This window comes from Bombus pascuorum, chromosome 5 (assembly GCF_905332965.1).
Source record: "Bombus pascuorum chromosome 5, iyBomPasc1.1, whole genome shotgun sequence".
NCBI classification, from domain to species: Eukaryota; Metazoa; Arthropoda; class Insecta; order Hymenoptera; family Apidae; genus Bombus; species Bombus pascuorum.
In genome coordinates this window covers 10,087,618-10,107,664 of record NC_083492.1, presented here as the reverse complement: position 1 = coordinate 10,107,664, position 20,047 = coordinate 10,087,618, and the positions used below count along the sequence as shown (strand labels likewise).

General features: G+C 34.9%; 1 protein-coding gene across 3 annotated transcripts in view; it reads right to left on the bottom strand.

The window, feature by feature from the left end:
* Nucleotides 1–20,047, bottom strand: part of LOC132907329 (carbonic anhydrase-related protein 10) — a 231,082-nt gene that overhangs the window by 42,179 nt on the left and 168,856 nt on the right. For all 3 annotated transcript variants that reach the window (XM_060960303.1, XM_060960302.1, XM_060960305.1), the window contains exon 4: nt 12,491–12,682. In XM_060960303.1, coding sequence (XP_060816286.1) covers nt 12,491–12,682 — 192 coding nt within the window. The remainder of the gene's footprint in view (nt 1–12,490; nt 12,683–20,047) is intronic.

Sequence of the window (20,047 nt, the reverse complement as noted above, 5' to 3'; positions counted from 1 at the left end):
GATAGTTATTATAATCAAAAACAAGGAAGCATGGTACTTAATGTAATACTTAAAAAGCTGATACTTCAAAATTCCAGGGAATCGTATACAAAACATTGTCAGTGAATCCTTGACGTCATTTGCTACAAATATATTTATCACATTTTATAATTTCCAATCTATTTTTCAAACGTTCTCTAAACTTCCTAATAATCATCCTCGTAATCGTAATCGTATAATGGAAAAAGTTTATTTAAAAATGGAAACATTCCTTTGCTGTGATACAATCCAAAATTCATAAAAACCGATCGTACATCTTTTTCATGATTTCATAGTGGTCTGAAGATGAAACGAACGGTATGGAAGTACAGGTGACGAATGGAGGAAGATCACGTCGAGCCGTGAAGTAATGAAAAGGTTGAAGTGCGGCCAACAATTATAGCTGAGCATTCTCGATGAGCAGCATCGGGTGCTTTCAATGCGCCATGAATCAACGCCAGTCAACGGCATTTACCACCGACCGCATTCCTCCGCGTTAAGCACATCCCCATCCACTTTTATCATTCATTTCTCGTTGCAACTATTTACGCTTTTCCTTTTAGCGTTTCACTTATCTTTTACCGTATCGCTTTTTACTTCACGCGAATTTATAACCATCCTTTTCTCTCTATCTTTTTCCCTTTTATTTTATAAAAATATCATTTTAGCGAATCGAAGCTGGAAAAGGATTAAATATTTTTGACAAACTCGATTTCATAGTGAAGATTGACAGTCGCTAATGAGAGAAAAGCCTTTTCAAAAAGGTGATGCTACTGGAAAGTTTTATTTTACGGATGTTATTGCGAACGTAACAGTAGGAGGTTTTACTTTACAAATGTTCTTTCGGATTGCTTTGGACACCATATTTTAATAATTGTAATGAACGTAATCCATCCCATAGAGTGTGAAATTTAAAAATCTTTTTTAATAATTTTGATATTTTCTATAGTTATAATTACTAATGTAGGTACATTAGTAATTGAATGGACAAAATATTCTGAAATTAGATTCAATGTTTTATTCATTAATATTTTAGTATTTTATTTCAATAACGTGTTAATCAAACACCATATTTTAATAATCCATCTCATATAGTGTGAAATTTGAAAAAACTTTTTGAATAATTTTGATATTTTCTATAGTTACAATTACTAATGTAGGTAAATTAATAATTAAATGGACAAAATATTCTGAAATTATATTTAATGTTTTATTCATTAATATTTTAGTATTTTATTTCAATAGCGTGTTAATCAAACCTACAACCTATGATTTTAATAATTAAAAGATATAAACGATTACTAAACTATAAATTAAACTAATGAAAATAATAACAAGTAACTATTGTAATAAGTAATAGCAATGAATAACTATTCGAAATGTTCGGTCTACGATGCAGCTTAATTTTCCTGAAACGATCACTGCTTTCCATAATTGGATCGAGGTTTAATTCGATATCAAAGCCACGGATCGTCCACGCTCTGATTTTACGATGACTCGAAGGAAATTAATTTCACGATATTAGACGCGAACGAAACGCGCGGTTACGGAAACCGAATTTCGTTCGAACGCGTTATACACGACGTCGTCCAATTTAACGATCGTATTCTTTTACGAGATCGCTTCGTCGCGAACCGTATAGCTCGCGGTATGTAAATAACGTTTACGGTGAACGAGTATCCGCCACGTTTCCGGATATTACGTCGGGAGGAACGACTTTGAATTGCGATTCGACGTGACCACGCTTCGTCACTCCAGACAACGGAAACGGTTTATTTTACTAGGACATTTTGCTCGTATCAAGAGTTATAAAAGTTTATCCGTACTGATCGCCTATATAAAAAAATAACATTTACATAATGATTTATCAAACGATAATATTAGTAAATTGGAAAATTAGAAAATTATTTAGGTCATACAGTGGAAGTCTATTTATTAAAACGTGTGAACATTTTGTAAGTAATTTCATATTTTCATACGATAATGAAAAACTTGATCTTCCATGGTGCGAATAAGAAATAAAAAATAATGGAAAAAACAAACAAACTCCAATTGTACAAATTGTTTGTCTCTCGATAAGTTCAGATAATTGCGGTTCTACTGTAAATTTTTGTTTTGTTAATTCTGACTCAGATTATAATTGTTCTTTATCAGTTATATTTTAAATAGATACAGGTTGATAAATAAATCAACGTTTTATACTTACTTATACTTAGTCATAATTTGATTCATTCACGTTTAACATTAGTTGTTAAAAGCTATAATTAATATTACAACTTCTTTCTGTCATAAGCTACAAAGAATTAAAATATGATGTTTCTTGAATTATAAAATATCAGCTGTGAATAGAAATATATATATACGATGGCTATTATTTCCATGCAAATTTTTAATCGAAAAGTTCCTCTTTGGATAAGTCTCGCTAGATTGATTGATAATGTTTCGAAATGTTATATAGTAGGTATCGATGTCGATGAATTTCGAAGATCGACAATCGCAGAATATTTACATGCGGATATATATCATATTATAGCTGTGTATGTCAATACCAGTATATCGTAAAAAGAACTGTTCACAGACAGAGTTTGTTCACAGACGGATTTCGAAATTCTATGTGTGTACAACGGACTCATAAATCTTGAAAAACTTTAAACGGATATAGTTTATGAATATAGTGTATTTACAATAAAATATACAGCCGTTTTACAATCGTTTTAGAACTAAAGAGCCAAATGAATTAAACGAATCAAAATTATTCCATCTACTTTATATATAATACGTATGTTTGAAATAACGAACTAAGAGAAACGAATGGAAATGAAATAAATCGATCAAAACACTTTGAAATATTCGTTTTATAAGAATATATTTATTTAAGTTTTCTTTATTTCCGTTAAAATGGAAACGAAAACAAATGTAGATACGAACTACCGTCGCGAAAAATGTGAAAACATTACGAGAATCTGCAAAAAGCGAGGTGTTCTGCATACGTGGATTCTGTATGTACCGTCGAACGTTATCGAATGTTGCGAAAACGCTCGAAATGTTTGCAGAGGCACGAATGTACTGGATGATATTCACCCGTGCAAAATACACGATTCGATATCAACCATGCATTCGATCTTTCGTCGTTGTTGGTACGATAAATTGTCTCACTTTCTTTCTGATAATCTGTCGAGATTTGCTGTATTTTCTCCGTCTTGTTACAACGAATATTATTTTATGGGAAAATAAATTCTAAAGCAACAATTTATCGAGTAGTATAAATTTGTATTATATTTTTCGAACTAGTGTCAGAAAGGATTTTTGTTCTCTAATTTAGTTTTGAGCAAATTTTATTGAAAGGAAGAAAACACGTGTATCTCCACAGAGGTTTTCTAGATAGAAGAAATCCTGTGGTCTGAGAATTTTTGAGATCGTAAAATAATCACCTTAACAATTCTAATAACTCCAGAATTTGCGCAACTCTCCTATAACACTAATCTAACACTAAAAATGAAAACAGTGCAAACTCTAGTAAAGAATTTGCCAACTTTGATAACATCGAAATTGTTAAATTCCCGAATTTTCCAAAAATCCACCAACTAACTTCGCAATTCGAGTAATCTGAAAGTTTCTGTAGCTGCACAACTTCTCTTCAAACAGTTCCCAGAACTATTTCCCTCCGATACAGAAGTAATAGAGAGATTTCAAAAATTCCTTCTCGCGGCTAGCATAGTGGATCAATTTTTCCTAAGTTTAGAGTAGGAACGAATCTCGTCGTGTTTCTCTATTCTACGATGGCAACAAAAAGACAATGGCTGCTGCATGGTGCAACGTTCGTAGAATGATAATGAAAGAACGATTAGGATGATCCCTGGCGCTCATTTCTTTTCTTTTTTTTTTTTTTTTTTTTTCAATTCCAATCGACGAGCTTTTGATCGAACCGTTCGCGATTTAAAGCAAACAGAGACGGTAATCGGTCTAACCGATACAAACGGGACACGTCTGTATGGGCATCAACCGCAGCTACGGCCAATTTGTACGAGACTGTAAACAAGAACGGCACAAAGCAAATTCCGTGCACCGGATACTACGAATCCCGGGAAATGATACAGCACCGATCATGCTGATAACTTGAGCGAAAATTATCGTCTCACCAGATACATCGTTTAATAAGAACATACAAACGTGTACCAAGTATTTTTCTTAAATACTGTTAACATAATTTATATACGAGTGAAAATAGGAAAACTAATGTTGTATCATCATCCTAATCATTAAAACTTTTAACCGTACGATAATACAGAAAGTACAGCTACCTATAATAAAACTGAGAGATGAGCGATTCTTCAAGAAACTATAAGTCGAAAATGTGGAACAATCTTTTTTTGATTATGAGCCTTTAGTCTAGGGAAAGACGATTTTGAAAATTTCCTCGTACACATATGCTAACCCAAAGTTTCAACTTTACACTGTACATTAATCTAAGTGCATTATGAATTACTTAGGTCTTGTGGAAATTTTCATACCTAAATACCTAACGTTAATCCTGTAAATCGAAAAATTCCTGAAAGTCTGCTCTCTAGGAATTTCTCAAATAATCAAATATTATTTCATAATCGTCAATTAAAATAAATAATTTATCGCAATTAAAATAATTCAATTTAATTCAAGTATACCTTTGAATAATTTTTAATGGATATTATCCTTCGTTATGGAACGTCGTTGTATATGTAGAGTGTATCCACAAAGTGATCAAAAGTAAAGAACAGATTACGAGATAAAATGTAATGGATAGAGGGTCAAAGAGCGAGGTGGAGATAACAGAACGGGTTAACCGGGTTTATTGGGACGCTATGGGGACGGAGAGGTGGGATCGCTTTGCTCTATGAGAACCGGAACCAGGTTAGAGCTCAAGTTATAATCTCAGAATTTCGTGATAGAGTATATAGTCCGTCCGCCTGCGGCGAGAATGTCTGTTAACGTATTTACGAAATCCGTCTTCGCTGATTTAATCGTCAAACGGCCATTTACTTTCGTCCTCGGATGCGGCAAATGAAAGTAGTTTCAATTTCAATTTAAATCGCTTTATCATTAAAATCTTCTTCAAACAACTGTAACTACGATTTAATTCACGATGTTACAGAAATATCCAGCTTAACATTTTCTCCCTTCGTACGAAATTTTATATCGTAAATTTTTATTTAAAATTGAAAAACCAATTTACGATCGTATATTAAATATGCTAGTCCTTTCTATATGTAGAATTAGGGACAACGAATTTGAATATTTCATTAAAACGAATGTTTAATTCGTGAAAAAGAATTTTTCAAACGAAAATAGAATTTCTCTACATACAAAATTACTGCCTTTATTAGATATCAACGATGTTTCGTTAACTATGGTTCGTTCAAACAAAAATGTTATTTCAATTATTTATTAAATAATATATTTATTATGAGAATATATAATAAATAAGTATACAACGATAATATTAGTTCGATTAAACTTTAACTTTTACTATTACCTCTTCATATCCTTATTTTTGTCCCCAACTGTATACGAAACCATGTGGTACAAAAATATCGAAGCAAATCCGTGCGAGACAGCTTCGTGTCGTCTTGTCCGTCGAAAAACGGAAATAGGAGAATACAACGCGTGGAAGGGAGATAGCGAGAAGAAGCACGGGTCACGGAGAAGGGCGAAGGGTTTGCTTGAAAGGGCTGGCAGGAGGACAAGGGGATTCCCAGAGCCACGGCACTCGAGCGAGTCTGAACCATTACCGGCATGTTTGAGCGACGAGCCGCTTTGATGCCGAAAGCCTACTCGAGAAGGAGCTGATGGAGTGGCTCGAGTGGCTCCTCGAATGGTCCCTCCTTGTCTCAGCACCTGAACCGGATGTCCACACAGGCGTTCCCGGTTTGAGAGTCACGAATTTATGGCCGGCGTGCTAGACTGAATTAGCCTAGCGCATCGTATTGTCGATTAATTATTGATCCGACTCGTTAGATAGATGGATGTTTTAGACGATGATGATACCGAGATAAAGATTTTTAAGACTGATTTTCATAAGTTTTAGAATTTTTTACAGAGTGTTTTTAGCAAATGTTTAATACGATCTCTTTTGTGGTGCTGATGAAGTAAGAAGAAATATTTGAAGAAATGAGTGGGTACCAAAAGTATTTGTAGATAGGATTATTTTTCAACGAAGAAACGTTTTATAGGTTTTTACGTTTCATTTTCATTTTTGTAATCATATGAAAATGCTGTTAAATCAAACGAAGTTTAATATTCTTGGGCATAATTAATTAGTATGTAAATATTAACGAAAATGATCTATTATACAATAATGAAGAAGCAAATTGAAACTTCCACGATCGGATTCAGGCTTTCGAAAATGTCAGCTTTCTATCTCTATTAGAACGTCAACGAGCCAGAATGTCGAAAGATAGACGCATCATTCATTCCTTTTTTCTCGGTCGTTTACGAATTCGAACGGCAATCGATTTGCGTGCAGATATGCACAGAGTCCCGGTCGAATAAAAATGGAAATCGCAGAGGCAGTTTACGCCGGGAATCAATGCAATCCCTTTCCAGATTAAAATTTTATTTGCAATTAAACGACGATGGACCAGCTGTGTTTGCCGTCGCAATGATCTACCTTTCTGATAAAACGAGAAACAACAAACGTAAAATGAAATAAAAAAACAGACAAAAAAAAGAAAAGCACATACGACTGGAACGAGTCATGAAGCATGTAGTAGTCGATTCATTCGACTTTGTTTCTCGTGATTATTAAAAACAATCAGTGATTCGTTGAGACTGAAGAATCGCGTGTAACTAAATAAATAATTGCGACACGAAGAATCGGAGGGCTCTTAATAGAACTGTAAAATCGGCTTGTCCTTGTTCCCATTGCTAAATGAATCTACGTGAATATTTTTGAGAACACGCACGTCGAACAGTTACGAATAATAGCTAATGTAGAAGGTAGCTCGGGAACAAGAGTAATTTTTAATCATAATTGCCTTGCGGCTAGCATGATCTTCCGCCATTATTATTGAGCGTAATTACCACTACTTTTCAATATATTAGTTCCGGCCATTAGTGTTTCAAGGTCTCTTCTATTTCCTTAATAAATGGTTTCGTGAGTTTGTTCTTTGTTCGAAGTTATTTTACTATTTCTTTAATTCTTTTATATATAGATAAAAAATATTAAAATCTTTATCTTTAACATTCTCTTCAACATTATAATATTCTATCATATTAGATAGCCTATTTATAATATTTACATTAATTATTATCGTACAGTTTTTTTGCTTGCTGTATTACGATAATTATTGTAGGACAAAAGTTGTACAAAAAATACTGCTATAATCGAAAAAGCTAATTAAAATATGTAGAAAAAATGAAGAAGCGTGGAAGTGCATATATAGATCAATGTTTGTAGATGGTAGCTTTGGAATTATTATGCCAGACCACGCATCCAGTTATGATATGTACTCTCACTGATAGTTAATGATTCAAGGCTGACTCTTGCCACTGGAATTGTTAATGATTCAATATTTATTGACTCGCACTGACCGTGATTCATTGACATATGCTAAGCTGCATCGTTGTAAAATTTATCGCGGAACGTCTATTTATGTCAACGGAAGCAGTCTGGCCGTTTATGATTGATTTGTGCTACTGAGCGCGTGGTTGACTTATGCTACTGGGAGTAAAAGAACCGTTCATGTAATATGTATGCAATACAGGAATATGATTATATTCAAGAATCCTGGGATTCGAAATATACAATTGGAAAATTAATTCATTCGAATATGTAGCTTTCAAGATTAGTATCAATTTCTCAACGTCAAAAGTAACAAAACTCATAATGTTACATGAAATTAGTTTCATGTAATTTCCGCGGAATTTCAATTACAGCTAACGTTGATACGTTTAAAGAGCGTGATATATTGACACTCAGATTGATAAATTTAAATCGAAATTATTACGAGTTATCCTATATTTAGAAAATCATGTTTAAAACGAGAATATATGAGGATTCCATTTAGAATTTCGAAGAATTTCCTGCTTTTGTACCAAAATTAATATTCCTTCCCACATTTCTTTTCCTACAGAACGAATTACACTTTTCTTACATATTTAAAGTACTTATGAATACGAAATTACATCATGCTTTTAAGAAATCTTAATTAAGTATTCTTTACTCTCCTTAGTTAATCTACATGTTCATAACCTTTTCACAGGAGAAGGAAATTATTTCTCCCAGCAATTAAAGTCACGTGTATGCACAAAATGAAAATACGTTTCCATTTCTGAAGTTCTATTTAGACAACAATGGGAAACATAATATTCAATGCTATTAAACGTTAATTTCATAAAATCTGTACGATATTGCTACAAGAAATAAATTAATCCATTAATTTTATCCTTTGCACGATTACAATAATAATATTATTAAATTTTCAAAGATGCAACTTACAAATTATCAACGCTCTAATAATTTTCTTGCGTAATAGCATCAAGTATAACAACGAAACAAATATGAGCTCTGCAGAAAATTTCGCGAATTACAAATTGTTTAAATCTTAAAATTATAAAATAGAAGTTTACAACTTATAACTTTTGACTTGGCAATTTATTAAGATTATTAGTAGATAAATTATTAGAGGTTCCTGCTGAGGATTAAACGTTTTGGCAATTCCCTAATAATTTCTCAGGTTAACTTGAGTTTCCCCAAGTGTCTTAATACTTATGAATGGAAATGTACATAGCCGTACATACGCGTGCACAGATCTGGAAACGCGACGAGTTGAAGATTTATCATTCAGCGCAGTGGTAGTTCGCCAGTTCATTCGTCAGCGAGAGTTACACGGTCGGCGCGGCGGAAAACAGGTCGGAAAAAGCGCGAAAGAAGGACGCGGTGAAAATGGATGCGGCTGCGGGCCACAAGCACGGCCGCTGATTGCGCCGCGTCCCGCTCGCACCTGCTCGCGTGTGGATTTCGGATTTGCTGCGTGCAAACACGCAGCGTTGCCGCTGAATTATGTGCTCGATTAACCTCGAATCGATTTCAACCGCGTCGCAGCCGCGTTGATTCGAAAATAATTGTTTTCCGGCTTATGATCCATTCGGGGAACTTCTTTCTGTGTGGTTTGACGTCGTTTGATTCGGTTTGTTCATGTCAAATGTGGGAATTCTAAGATGTAATTTGATTTACATCGATAGTGAAAGAGTTAGTTGCAAGTTCGAATTACATTTGAAGAGGTATGGACGAGTTTAAGATGGTTTGAAGAGTAGTTGAAGTGGAAAATGCTTAGTTTCTACTTCTTTTTATTTTTTTGAAAATTCAGCAAGATAGTGTTGTAATATTGGTGTTGACATTTCTTTGATTTTCATATGTGTTTTTACATTTAATAATAGAAAGATTAGTTGGCTTATTTTAACCCATTAATAAAACTGATCATTTTTACCAACGAGTATACTCATTGGCAAACTTTCGGCTTGTGAATGAATATGAATAGTTTTCTGCGTTTCATTTAAAATAGTAATAGATTATTTGTATAAGATACAACAAAGGTATGCTTAAGAGGAATAAAGGAAAAAGAAAGAAGAAATTACCATTGACTACTTGTGTTAAACGAATGTTGCTTCGTATGGTATAAATGAATTCGTTAGTGAATACAATGAATGACGGAGATAAAATGTTATCAAATTTTTGGATATTTGCATGGAGATTATTTGGATATTTCCATTTGATCACGCGGCGCTGTATTTACTTTCGTTGGAATTTTATCGAGAATCCGATATTAATTTCATCGAAATAGGTAGTGAGACGCGAAATATCAATCGGTAGAATAATGTGTGCGCATATTAATACTGCTCCGTATTTATATCATCTCTACAATTTTAGGATAGCATCAAGTAAGATAATTACTGGTTTTTAAAGATACCCAGCGCATGAGATTTTAAGTGCTACAAGTTGGTTTCTCAAAAGTCAATGAAGTTATTAAATTCTTTTTTTTTTTTTCTTTAATTAAACGGTTCCGAGTGCGAGACGATCTTTTCTCCCTCGTTTTTTTAAGATGGATCTTTTTCATTCAAATAATTTTCTTTCTACTTTCGTTCCTGTATTATTGAAAGCAAAATCAACTAACATCTGTCACATTATCATTGTCCGCTCGTTACTTTGTTTCATTTTTTTTTTAAAGTCTACTTAACAGTTTAACACGTTCGTCGTCCAGCGTGATTCGGCTAAGTTTCCTGCGGGGCCCAAATCCGACCGCCGCTACGCGGAACGTAAATAGAGCGACAAGCAGGAATTCATCGTTTATCGCCTTTGATTCATTGTTTATCGCCTTCATAGATATGTGCAACGTGGCGACGAACGTTTTAAGAAAATAATATATATGTAATTCGTGTTTTGTGATGCAAAACAGTGTATGTGGTGGAATAATGTATAATGTGTTGTATTATTGGAAATTTCGCAATAAAAAAAAATATTATCATTCTAGATGTATCAGTAAAGAACGAACTTAATTTTAATAACAAACGAACAAAATTATATGGAAAATATACGTCTACGAGTAAAATATCAAATACATTAACTCCTCTAACATCATAGCCTAATTTAGAAGTCTAAGGTGATTCCCAGGAAAAGTAACTTTTATATTTTTCCGCCACGGGGAACAAAATCGTGGAAACGAGCGTGTTGCCTTCTACACTAATTAAAATCGAGAAGTCGTGGAGGACGGGCAACGTAGCTCGACGATATTCTTTCGCGGTTCGCCGACCGTCCAGGAGAAGAGAATTGGGTCGCACGTGGAGAGGGTCTGCTTGCCGCCAGGATGAGCAGGTCGCAGTTAATTGGGTCATCGTCACGTCGCGTTTAACGAATGTTTAATTTGTCTCGTTACGAAGTCGGCTCCGTGATTAATTTCGATTAACTTCGCTGTCAGGTTCCTGCGTCCTGGTTGCACCCTTAACCTTGTCCATGATTCGTTGATGACTCTCGTTACGAATTTCAGAGATCTAACTAATATTTTTTAGGCTGTTTTGTACTTTTAACCTAGTGTAACTTGCATTTTATTTATTTAGTAGTGTTTATTTTAATATTGGAAATATGAAAATTAATAATTGGTACAAAATATGATAGTTTAATTTTAATATAATGGCGCCTTAATTAAATATGGCAATGCAGCGTCGAACAGATAGAATAAAATTTGACAAAATTGGTTTATGGATTCTATTGTACATCGTTTCAATTATTTTCGTAGAACTCTCGATGTCTACGTATCCTGCAGACTTTAATTACACTTTCTCGAACTCTAAAGTGGTTCGACCATATATCATTTGATAATTTACTACCTCGTGTCTTTCTTCATCCCATAGCTGCGACACGCTGTGTGATTTTGAATTTCGTCAGAATGCAATTTTTAGGCAATAAGCAAGAACGACCATGGGACCAGTAACGCGTAAAAAAAGTGGACAGACAAAAATTGCCTACCATTTGTTCTGTTGGATCGGCACAGTAAAAAAAAAAAAAAAAAAAAAGATGAAAACAGGAAACAACTGAATTTACTTTTTCAACGTTAAACTGAATGTGGGAAGAGAGACACGAAAGAGATTCGTTTCGATGATTTCGATTTCCACATTGAAACGAAGGCTCATGATAATATACAATTAAAGGCAGAGGCACTGACAGATTTTCAACGAGAACCATCAATATCGAGTCGAGAATGGTCAATATGGTCACTGTCGGTGAAAAATTCAGTGACTTTAAAATTTTTCGCTTAATGAATAATTTCCCATCCTACGTTAAATATGTTATTCCTAATTTATATTTTATTTTCGTTCGAATGAATTCCCTCTATTTTTCTATTCCATGGTTTTATTTTGTACGGAATAAAACAGTGATATTGTTTGAAATTAGATTTGTTTCGTAGCTTAAGTGATATGAAATCGTTTCTTTCTCTGCTCTGTTATTTTTTCCTGTTTCTTTTCCCAATTTCATGACCGGATTTTATCAAGTTTCACCGGACTGCAGATATTAAATTCCGCGTACGACCGAAGTCTCTGGAATTTCGACTTTTCAACCGGCGGCCATAAAATTGTTAACGAATTTCGCTACGCTTTGCGCGACATTTTTTCCCGGTTTGTCAAGTGATCATTTTTTATTTTTATCATTTCAATCGTTTTTATAAAATAGAAATAGATTTCAACGATTTTTGTGCACGAAGAATATGTGTTTGCCGGTGTAATATTTAACTACGGTTTAGGAATATAATATTCTCTCTTCTTAATTTTATACCTTTCATATTTGAATAAATTCATATAATCACTTTTTTATGGACAATCTTATAATTCTTCTTCTCTGGTAAGCTTTCAGCAAAATTTCACTTATAGTAAATATTCTTCTAATGGCAATCGTTTTCGCGAAATGGAACACGCTCGCGTTTAATTTCGTAAACCTTTTACTCACCTCTGCAGGAAAAGCGTAGTTGTTAATGCGATGCTCCGATCCGTAATCGTTATCCATTCCATAGTGTATGTAGATCTCCTCGAATTGATAATGATAGGCGAGTGGGCCACCTGTTATATTGACTCGCACCTTCGCTTCCCGATCCGCTCTGAATACCAGGAACTGACCGGTGTTGTATAAATGTCCGGAAACCTGAAAACCAAATCAATTCGAAATCTTACTAGTTGGCGTAATCGATCTACCATTCTATCATTAGCCAACTTGTTGTTAAAGTTCTATTTTAAACTGGATTTGTTGAGGTTATTAGATGTATGAACAAAGGAACGCGTGGATAAAATGTAAAGTAGAAAATATATTTTGATATAGAAGTGTAATACAAAGAAGGAATATAATTTGAGCTGGTCCAGATCCGCTCGCTAGCAGTGTTACCCTATGACTGAAAGTCCTGAAGAAGGCATCGTCGCCTGTGTACTGTTTATAATCTGCTTTTGTCCCAGTCTTTTGTCTATACGCTATCGATACTTCAGTGCTTGAAAAAACTAAAAAGACCTGATGTTTTCTTAGAAGAGGTGATCACTTCAACAGGATTAAATGTGAAAAAGTCTTGTCTCGACTAGAATGGTCTTATAAAGGCAATTCATAATATTTTCATTATATACTTTAATATTCCATTTCTGAAATTCCAAATTCCAAATACGATTCAGACGGAATTAAAATAATTACAATGGAACAAAAATGGAAAAAACTAAAGCCACTGTAAACGAATTTGTATGATAAATTATCATCGTTAATTATTTATACTATGAATTTATTAAAACGCACTAGGCAGATAATTATAGATATAATTGTAGATATAAAGTAACATCAACGTATGTAGTTACATTCACCACGTAAAATTAACGTAACATTTTTGTAATCTAGTTTTTAGATTTTATCAAGCAGGAAAAGCAAGCACGGTTCCTGGCAAATCAACATATACTAAAACCGTTGGAAATGATAGTCGCGTTTGCAATCGATCGAAATCTCGAAAAGGAACGTTTCTTCCATCACTTTCATAACTTTACTGCCTGATAAATTTCTTGTAACTTCGATTTTCTTCCTCTCGTTCCCATATTGTCGACTGGAAACTTTCTCACTCCGCAGCCACAGTTTTCTCGCTCCATTCCATTTGCTTTTCAACCTAAATATTTTCTACAGTTTGAAATTCGATAAATCCATTTCCACAAGGATACGGTAATTTATGTAAATTTCCATGAAAAATTACTCACGATATTTTAACGGAAAATATAAGTATAAACGTCAAACGAGCACGTTTCCTCTTTCTTCTTGGTTTCGCGTTATAAACCGTAATTACGAATGGCGTTTTCCTTTCATCGAAACTGAATAAAAGTCGCGATGGTAACGCGATGAAAAACCGGGGGCCCGAAGAATATGCCACAGAGGAAAACACGATCCGACGCGAGATGTATAATTAAAATGGCGTAACTCCATTAAGTCCCGCACGAAACGCAATTATCCCATATTACGCGTGCCGCGCAAATCATTTTCATTTAAATCACCGCTACTCCGGGGGAAATTTTCAATCCAGCCGGCGTCCATTGAATTACTAATCGGCGATCTGCGTAAAATTTCGACCAGCTTGTAGCGGAAGTGTTCTACAATTCAAGCAAGAATTAACGACCGATTAAACTGTCTTCAATAAACCTTCTTCGATCGGTTTTGTCCAGCACGCTTTAACGCCCCAAACCGTTCATCATGACTCTACTAATTGTTGCATCGATAACTGCTGCTCTCTCAAAACTTGTTTATTGATATCTGGTCATTGTGTTTCTGTGGTACTGACATGCCATATAGAATTATTTTCCTGTGTTTACGTATTGCTTTGTTTCGTGTAACCTTTATCTGGAGACAATGATGCCTTCATATTAGGATAGCATCAGATATATGTCAAATTTATTTATTTTGTATTTATGTTAACAATGTACGCCGAATAAGTGCATTTCCTCTTCCTGGTTTCGTGTTATAAAACCATAATTACGATTTGCGTTTACCTTTCATTAAAATTGAATAAATGTTATCAAATAATTCTTTAAATATAATTAAACAATTATATTTCTTATGATCGTGTAATTAGTTTCTATAAAATGACTTTTTTGAGAATGATGTAGGCAATGCAAGTTGTCATATCACGATATGAGATACACATATGTCAAATATTATTTGAGCACGCTTTGAACGGAAAGTAAAGAAATAGAAAGCTTTGTATCTGTTTCAATAAAGTCTTCTCTTTTATCAAGATCACTTGTAGACAGCGTATTGAATTCACCTTTTTCTTTGTCATTATATAGAAACAAAAATATGGTTTATTTCAAAAACATAATCTAACTTTTTCTATCTAAATTCCAAATCTTCATGCGAGGATATTAAAGATTTATGGAGAAAAATTACAGGATGATTACATGCAAAATAAACGAAGAATACATATGTGATACGGAGCAAAGCAGTGGAAGTAGTAACGAACCGTCTTTAGCCAGACATATTACTGTGAATTCATTATGCATGGACGTTTCATTCCGAAAATCATTTCAATAGTCCTTTTATTTTTTACGCGTACATGTATCTTACAATTTATTACGAATAAATAACATTGTGGAGTTAATGTGATCTTTCATTATAATCTTACAAAACAATCAAAGTACGGTAAATATAATCGCTTTACATAAGCTATGTATGTATATGGTTGTTATTTTATTGAACAATTTAATTTATAATGATAAATTAATATTAATTTATAATTTATAATTTATATTAAACACATGATAAAATATTCATTACGAAATATTAATAAAATAGCAAATATAAAGTATTAATTTATGTTAAATATTGTAATGTCCAATGTAAAAGCGTTCCATAACAAGGCTCCATAAATTTTCATTTACAAATTTAATGTCACTTCCCTTCCAAATTATTTACCATGTAAATTCGTTTTACAATATTCATTAAAATTCTCAATAAATTATCTTCTCTTATTTATCTACCATTTCCCTTAACACTTCTCAAACTATTTACTCATCACAAATGTATTGTCGTTTCCTTTCTAAATTATTTGGTATACACATTCATACTACAGTTTCATTAAAAATTCTCCAATTATTTTCTACACGAATTCCCTACAATTTTTCCTGAAAATTCTCAAGCTATTTTTGCAAAAAAAAAAAAAAAAAAAAAAAGAAAATAAAACATGTCACTTCTTCCCAATGATTCTCCCGTGATTTCTAATGATAATCGTTCTTCATCGGGAGACCTTTTTTTGTCAAAACGACGTTCGAAAAGTTGTAAAAGTTACAGCTTTTATCAAGTTAGATCGCCAAGATGTTAACTGATACCACGAATACATATGCGGAACAGAGTCGAGAGGAGAAAGGGAAGAGTTCTTTGTAACGAAGTTAATGAAGCGGTCTTTTATACACCGGCGTTACTTCGCGGTGTTTCGCAGTTTCGAAGCCGCGTACAAAGCGTTAATTTCGCGTCGGGTTCGTAAGACTGGCAGATGAGCCCTGTGCACGGTCAAGGCTTTACTAAATTTCCTCCCTCCCAAATTCCTAAATTACCTCCCACGCGACTCTATCTTGAACTCTGTGGCTCTCATCTTCGGTCTTTTCCACCACGGGAACGTTTCCCTTGCTGGCGACCTTCTAATTAGTACGCTATCAGCAAAACGAAACGTTGGTCGAATTTGTCACATCTGTGAAATCACGTGTAATTCTCATCTCGTTCTTGTTAACAGTCGTGTGCCGAATATACATACGAGAGCTGAAACGATGGAAAATAACATAGTGGAGACTTGCGAAGCATTTCGTTTCAGTTTCATTATTCGTTATAATTGACCTTGCTATAATTATGGAATTTTTAGATACACTGATTACGTATCTTCATGCGTATTAATCTAATTTGTCTTTTAATAAACAAAGATTGCTAGTCTTACGAGAAGACGCTCCAAAACTTAAACATACAGAGTAAAATAATGCTATATAAAGCCATATTAAAACCTGTTTGGACCTATGGGGTCCAACTATGGGGAACAGCGAGTAATTCCAACATAGAAATTCTCCAACGATTCCAATCAAAAACTCTAAGATCCTTAATAGATGCATCTTGGTATGTTACCAACGAAACAATACATAGCGACCTTAAGATACCCACAGTCAAAGAAGAAATATCCAAGTTCAGAAACAGATATAATATGAAAGTTAACAATCACCAAAACCCATTAGTTACCCAATTACTTAACACGACGGATCGGATTCGCAGACTAAAAAGACAATACCCTTTAGATTGAGGCATTAGATTCAACTAGAATTAAATATACTATAAACTCTTATAATCCAAGTTACAGTACCACGCTAAAATACTTCACTTATAATTCTCTATGAGAATTGATTGTAAATAGTCTACCAAATAAAAAAAAATTATTCGTTATCTACTATATAGAGCAAACATAGATTCGATTCCTTTATTTATTAAGCATAATGCCACGTAGATTAAATATTCGGTTTCTTTATTCATTAAATGCTACTGAATAAAGTACAGATTATTTAATAAATTAGTTTTTATTCTTTATCTTTTTTCCAAAGAAATTTGAGACAAAAATAGAAAAGTATTAACATGGACTACGTTTAGGTACAAGATAGTTTTGGATTTTGTTTAAGGTTATAATTAGAGTACAGATTTTGGCGTATTCATGTGAAACGTAATGCCGCATCCTTTCGATTATTTTTAAATACCAAGTCGTACATTTCTAACGTTATACCAAGCTCGAACAAAATATGAGAAAATTCTCATTGGCACGCGTGACTTCTCGTCTCAATCTTACGTTAAACTTCCTCTTCCAACATTACAGAACGTTTTTCTTTGTTAGAACGGGAGATCGCAGTTAGATTGAAACATAAAAAACCAAAGATTACAGTAGTTTCAAAGATACAGAAGTATGTAGATTGTGTGAAACGATTTATTCAAGTCAGAGAAATGTCATATCTTTCTCTAAAACTCCCATCTCAATTAACCACAACACAGCTACGTTATACTAGTTCCATAAATCAAACTTAATCGAGTGAAACGTTCTTCAAATCACGACGCGACAATTAAACACCACTAAACATAAATATTTCATAAAATACTCATCACGAAATCCCAAAGCAGGCTGCGCTGTTCGAAGGACGAACAATGTTGTTTGACAGGTTCGCGACACGAATTCAGACTTGCACGAAATCCGGCAAGTTGGGTAGGCCAATTATCGAGGCGGCAGAAACACGGGGGTGGTCAGGGGTGATCCCCTTGATACCTTGGTAATTTCTTCGCGGCAGGGCGGCTGACGGGACAAGGAGAACGTGTTTCGGGAGCTACGAGCAAGAAAGGGCGTGAACTCGTCCCTCCACTGGCGGATAATTGATTAGGCATTTAATTGGACGGAATAGCAAGGCCAGACACTGTGCGCCGTTGTCGCCGTTCTCTCTCTCTCTCTCTCTCTCTCTCTCTCACTCTCTCATACACACTTACTGGTTGAGCGAAGAACCAAGGGAAGAGACGAGAGTTAGAGGTTCCGACGAAGTGCAAGACGAGGCCGGGAAGTCCATTTTCTTGTACGTCGCGAGAAGCTGAATTATAGCGTCATCAGTTAGAAATAATGAGGTAACCTCGGGGAGAAAGCAGCCGCGGACGACACGTCGGCAAAAGTCGCCGGCAGATAACTTATTATTTTGCAATAGATTTCCGCGCCTGGCCCTGGCCGAGCTCTATTCCGGCCAACTTCATACGCTGTGCCCTGACTCTCTTACACTCTCTTCCATTAAACATGTCGCCATTTCCGCTTCGTCGCGCCCCTTTTTCTTTCGCTTCGTTCCCTTCTTTAACCGGTTTATTAAGTTTCCTTCGATTGCCGATGTTTCCTTTAGTAAATTGTATTTAACGTGCGTTAGGTTTCTCTGCTATGTTCTTTCCCTACGCTTCCCTTATTTCTCTTATTTTCTCAACGTCATCCCTTTCAAGAATTTACTATTAAAAACTTTATATTTTTCGCTTTCGATAATTCTGTACGCTGAATTTGTTGATGAATATACCAGTTTCTGAAAATTCGTTCTATCTCGTTGCCACTTTGACCTTGCTATAATTATGGAATTTTTAGATACACTTATTACGTATCTTCATGCGTATTAATCTAATTTGTCTTTTAATAAACAAAGATTGCTAGTCTCACGAGACAAATTTTCATATAAAATACGAACAAAGATATCGCACGTATTAATGACGATTCTTTCGTATCTGTTTCAGATCGAAGAAGCTCTATAACGATAAAAAAGCATCAGTAAATGAAAAATGATCGAAAACCATCAGCCGAATATTAGAATAAAAATTCGGAATGAGAGCTGGAATAAATCTTAGCTCTTCGTCGAGTCTTTTCGACTTGAGCGAATATAAATCCAACGACGCCAAGAAGTAGCATAACTCACCCAAAAGAACATAACTCATTATCCCTCCGATGGATCTCCACCTTTCCGATTCTAATTCGCGGATAATCCTCCCCCTTTCTCCCTCTATCTTTTTCATCCCCCTTTCCATTCTCGGCAACTTCGAACTCGGATCAATGAGGCCGCCGCCGGAAGAAGACTCGCGAGAAGCAGTTCTACGAGGCCGAATCTGCACAAAGGCCGTCCCCTTGGTTCTTTCCACAAGGCCTCCAAGTTCAAACCCGTCTTCACGAGCCTTTTCGACGCGTTCCACCCTTTTCCTTCACGAAGGCAACGAACGATAGAAGCAGGAAGTCGTTCAGCCGCTGAACGAACAATCGTCATCGCGAATTCTCCTGAATCGCCGTGTGGTCTCGTGGTTTTGTTCCCCGTGGCGACGGCTGGAAAATTCACGAGACGAAGAACCGCCACCATTGCGGTATAATCTTCTTCGTTTCCTTTCGCTCGTCCGCCGGTGAACGAACTTCATCGGCGCATCGGTGATTAATGCGGCTGGCGAGTTTCTTTTAGCTGAGTTTCGAACATCAAAGGAAAGTTTCGCGCTTTCCATCGATCGAAAGGGTTCGCGGATTCACGCAGAAAGGATTCTTCGCTCTGAAGGAGCCGGAATTGTCTCGAGTGTCTCGCGGGATTTTGATAAGGTGGTGGGTGGTTCTAATGTTACCTTTCCTTCTGATATCGTGAATTTTACTAGTTGTAATTTTGACCTTTCGGTGGGTTGGCGAGAAAGTTACTCGTTGAATTATTGGTTCGGAGAAGTGTGCGTTTATTCTTATCATAAAATTTGTAGATACTTTTAGCCATTTGGATACTTCATTTCCATGTAGCTTGTTATGTATGAATTGTATTTAATATTGTATTTATTTGCATTCAAACGTAATACAATTATAACATGTACAAGGAAGAAACGAGTTATACATAAAATATCAATTAATTCTTAATAAAATGTCAAATTGTAATCCAAAAAGGCGTTCATTTATTACGATGCATAGATATCATTGACAGTATTTTCTTCTGTCATTTCATCTTGTAA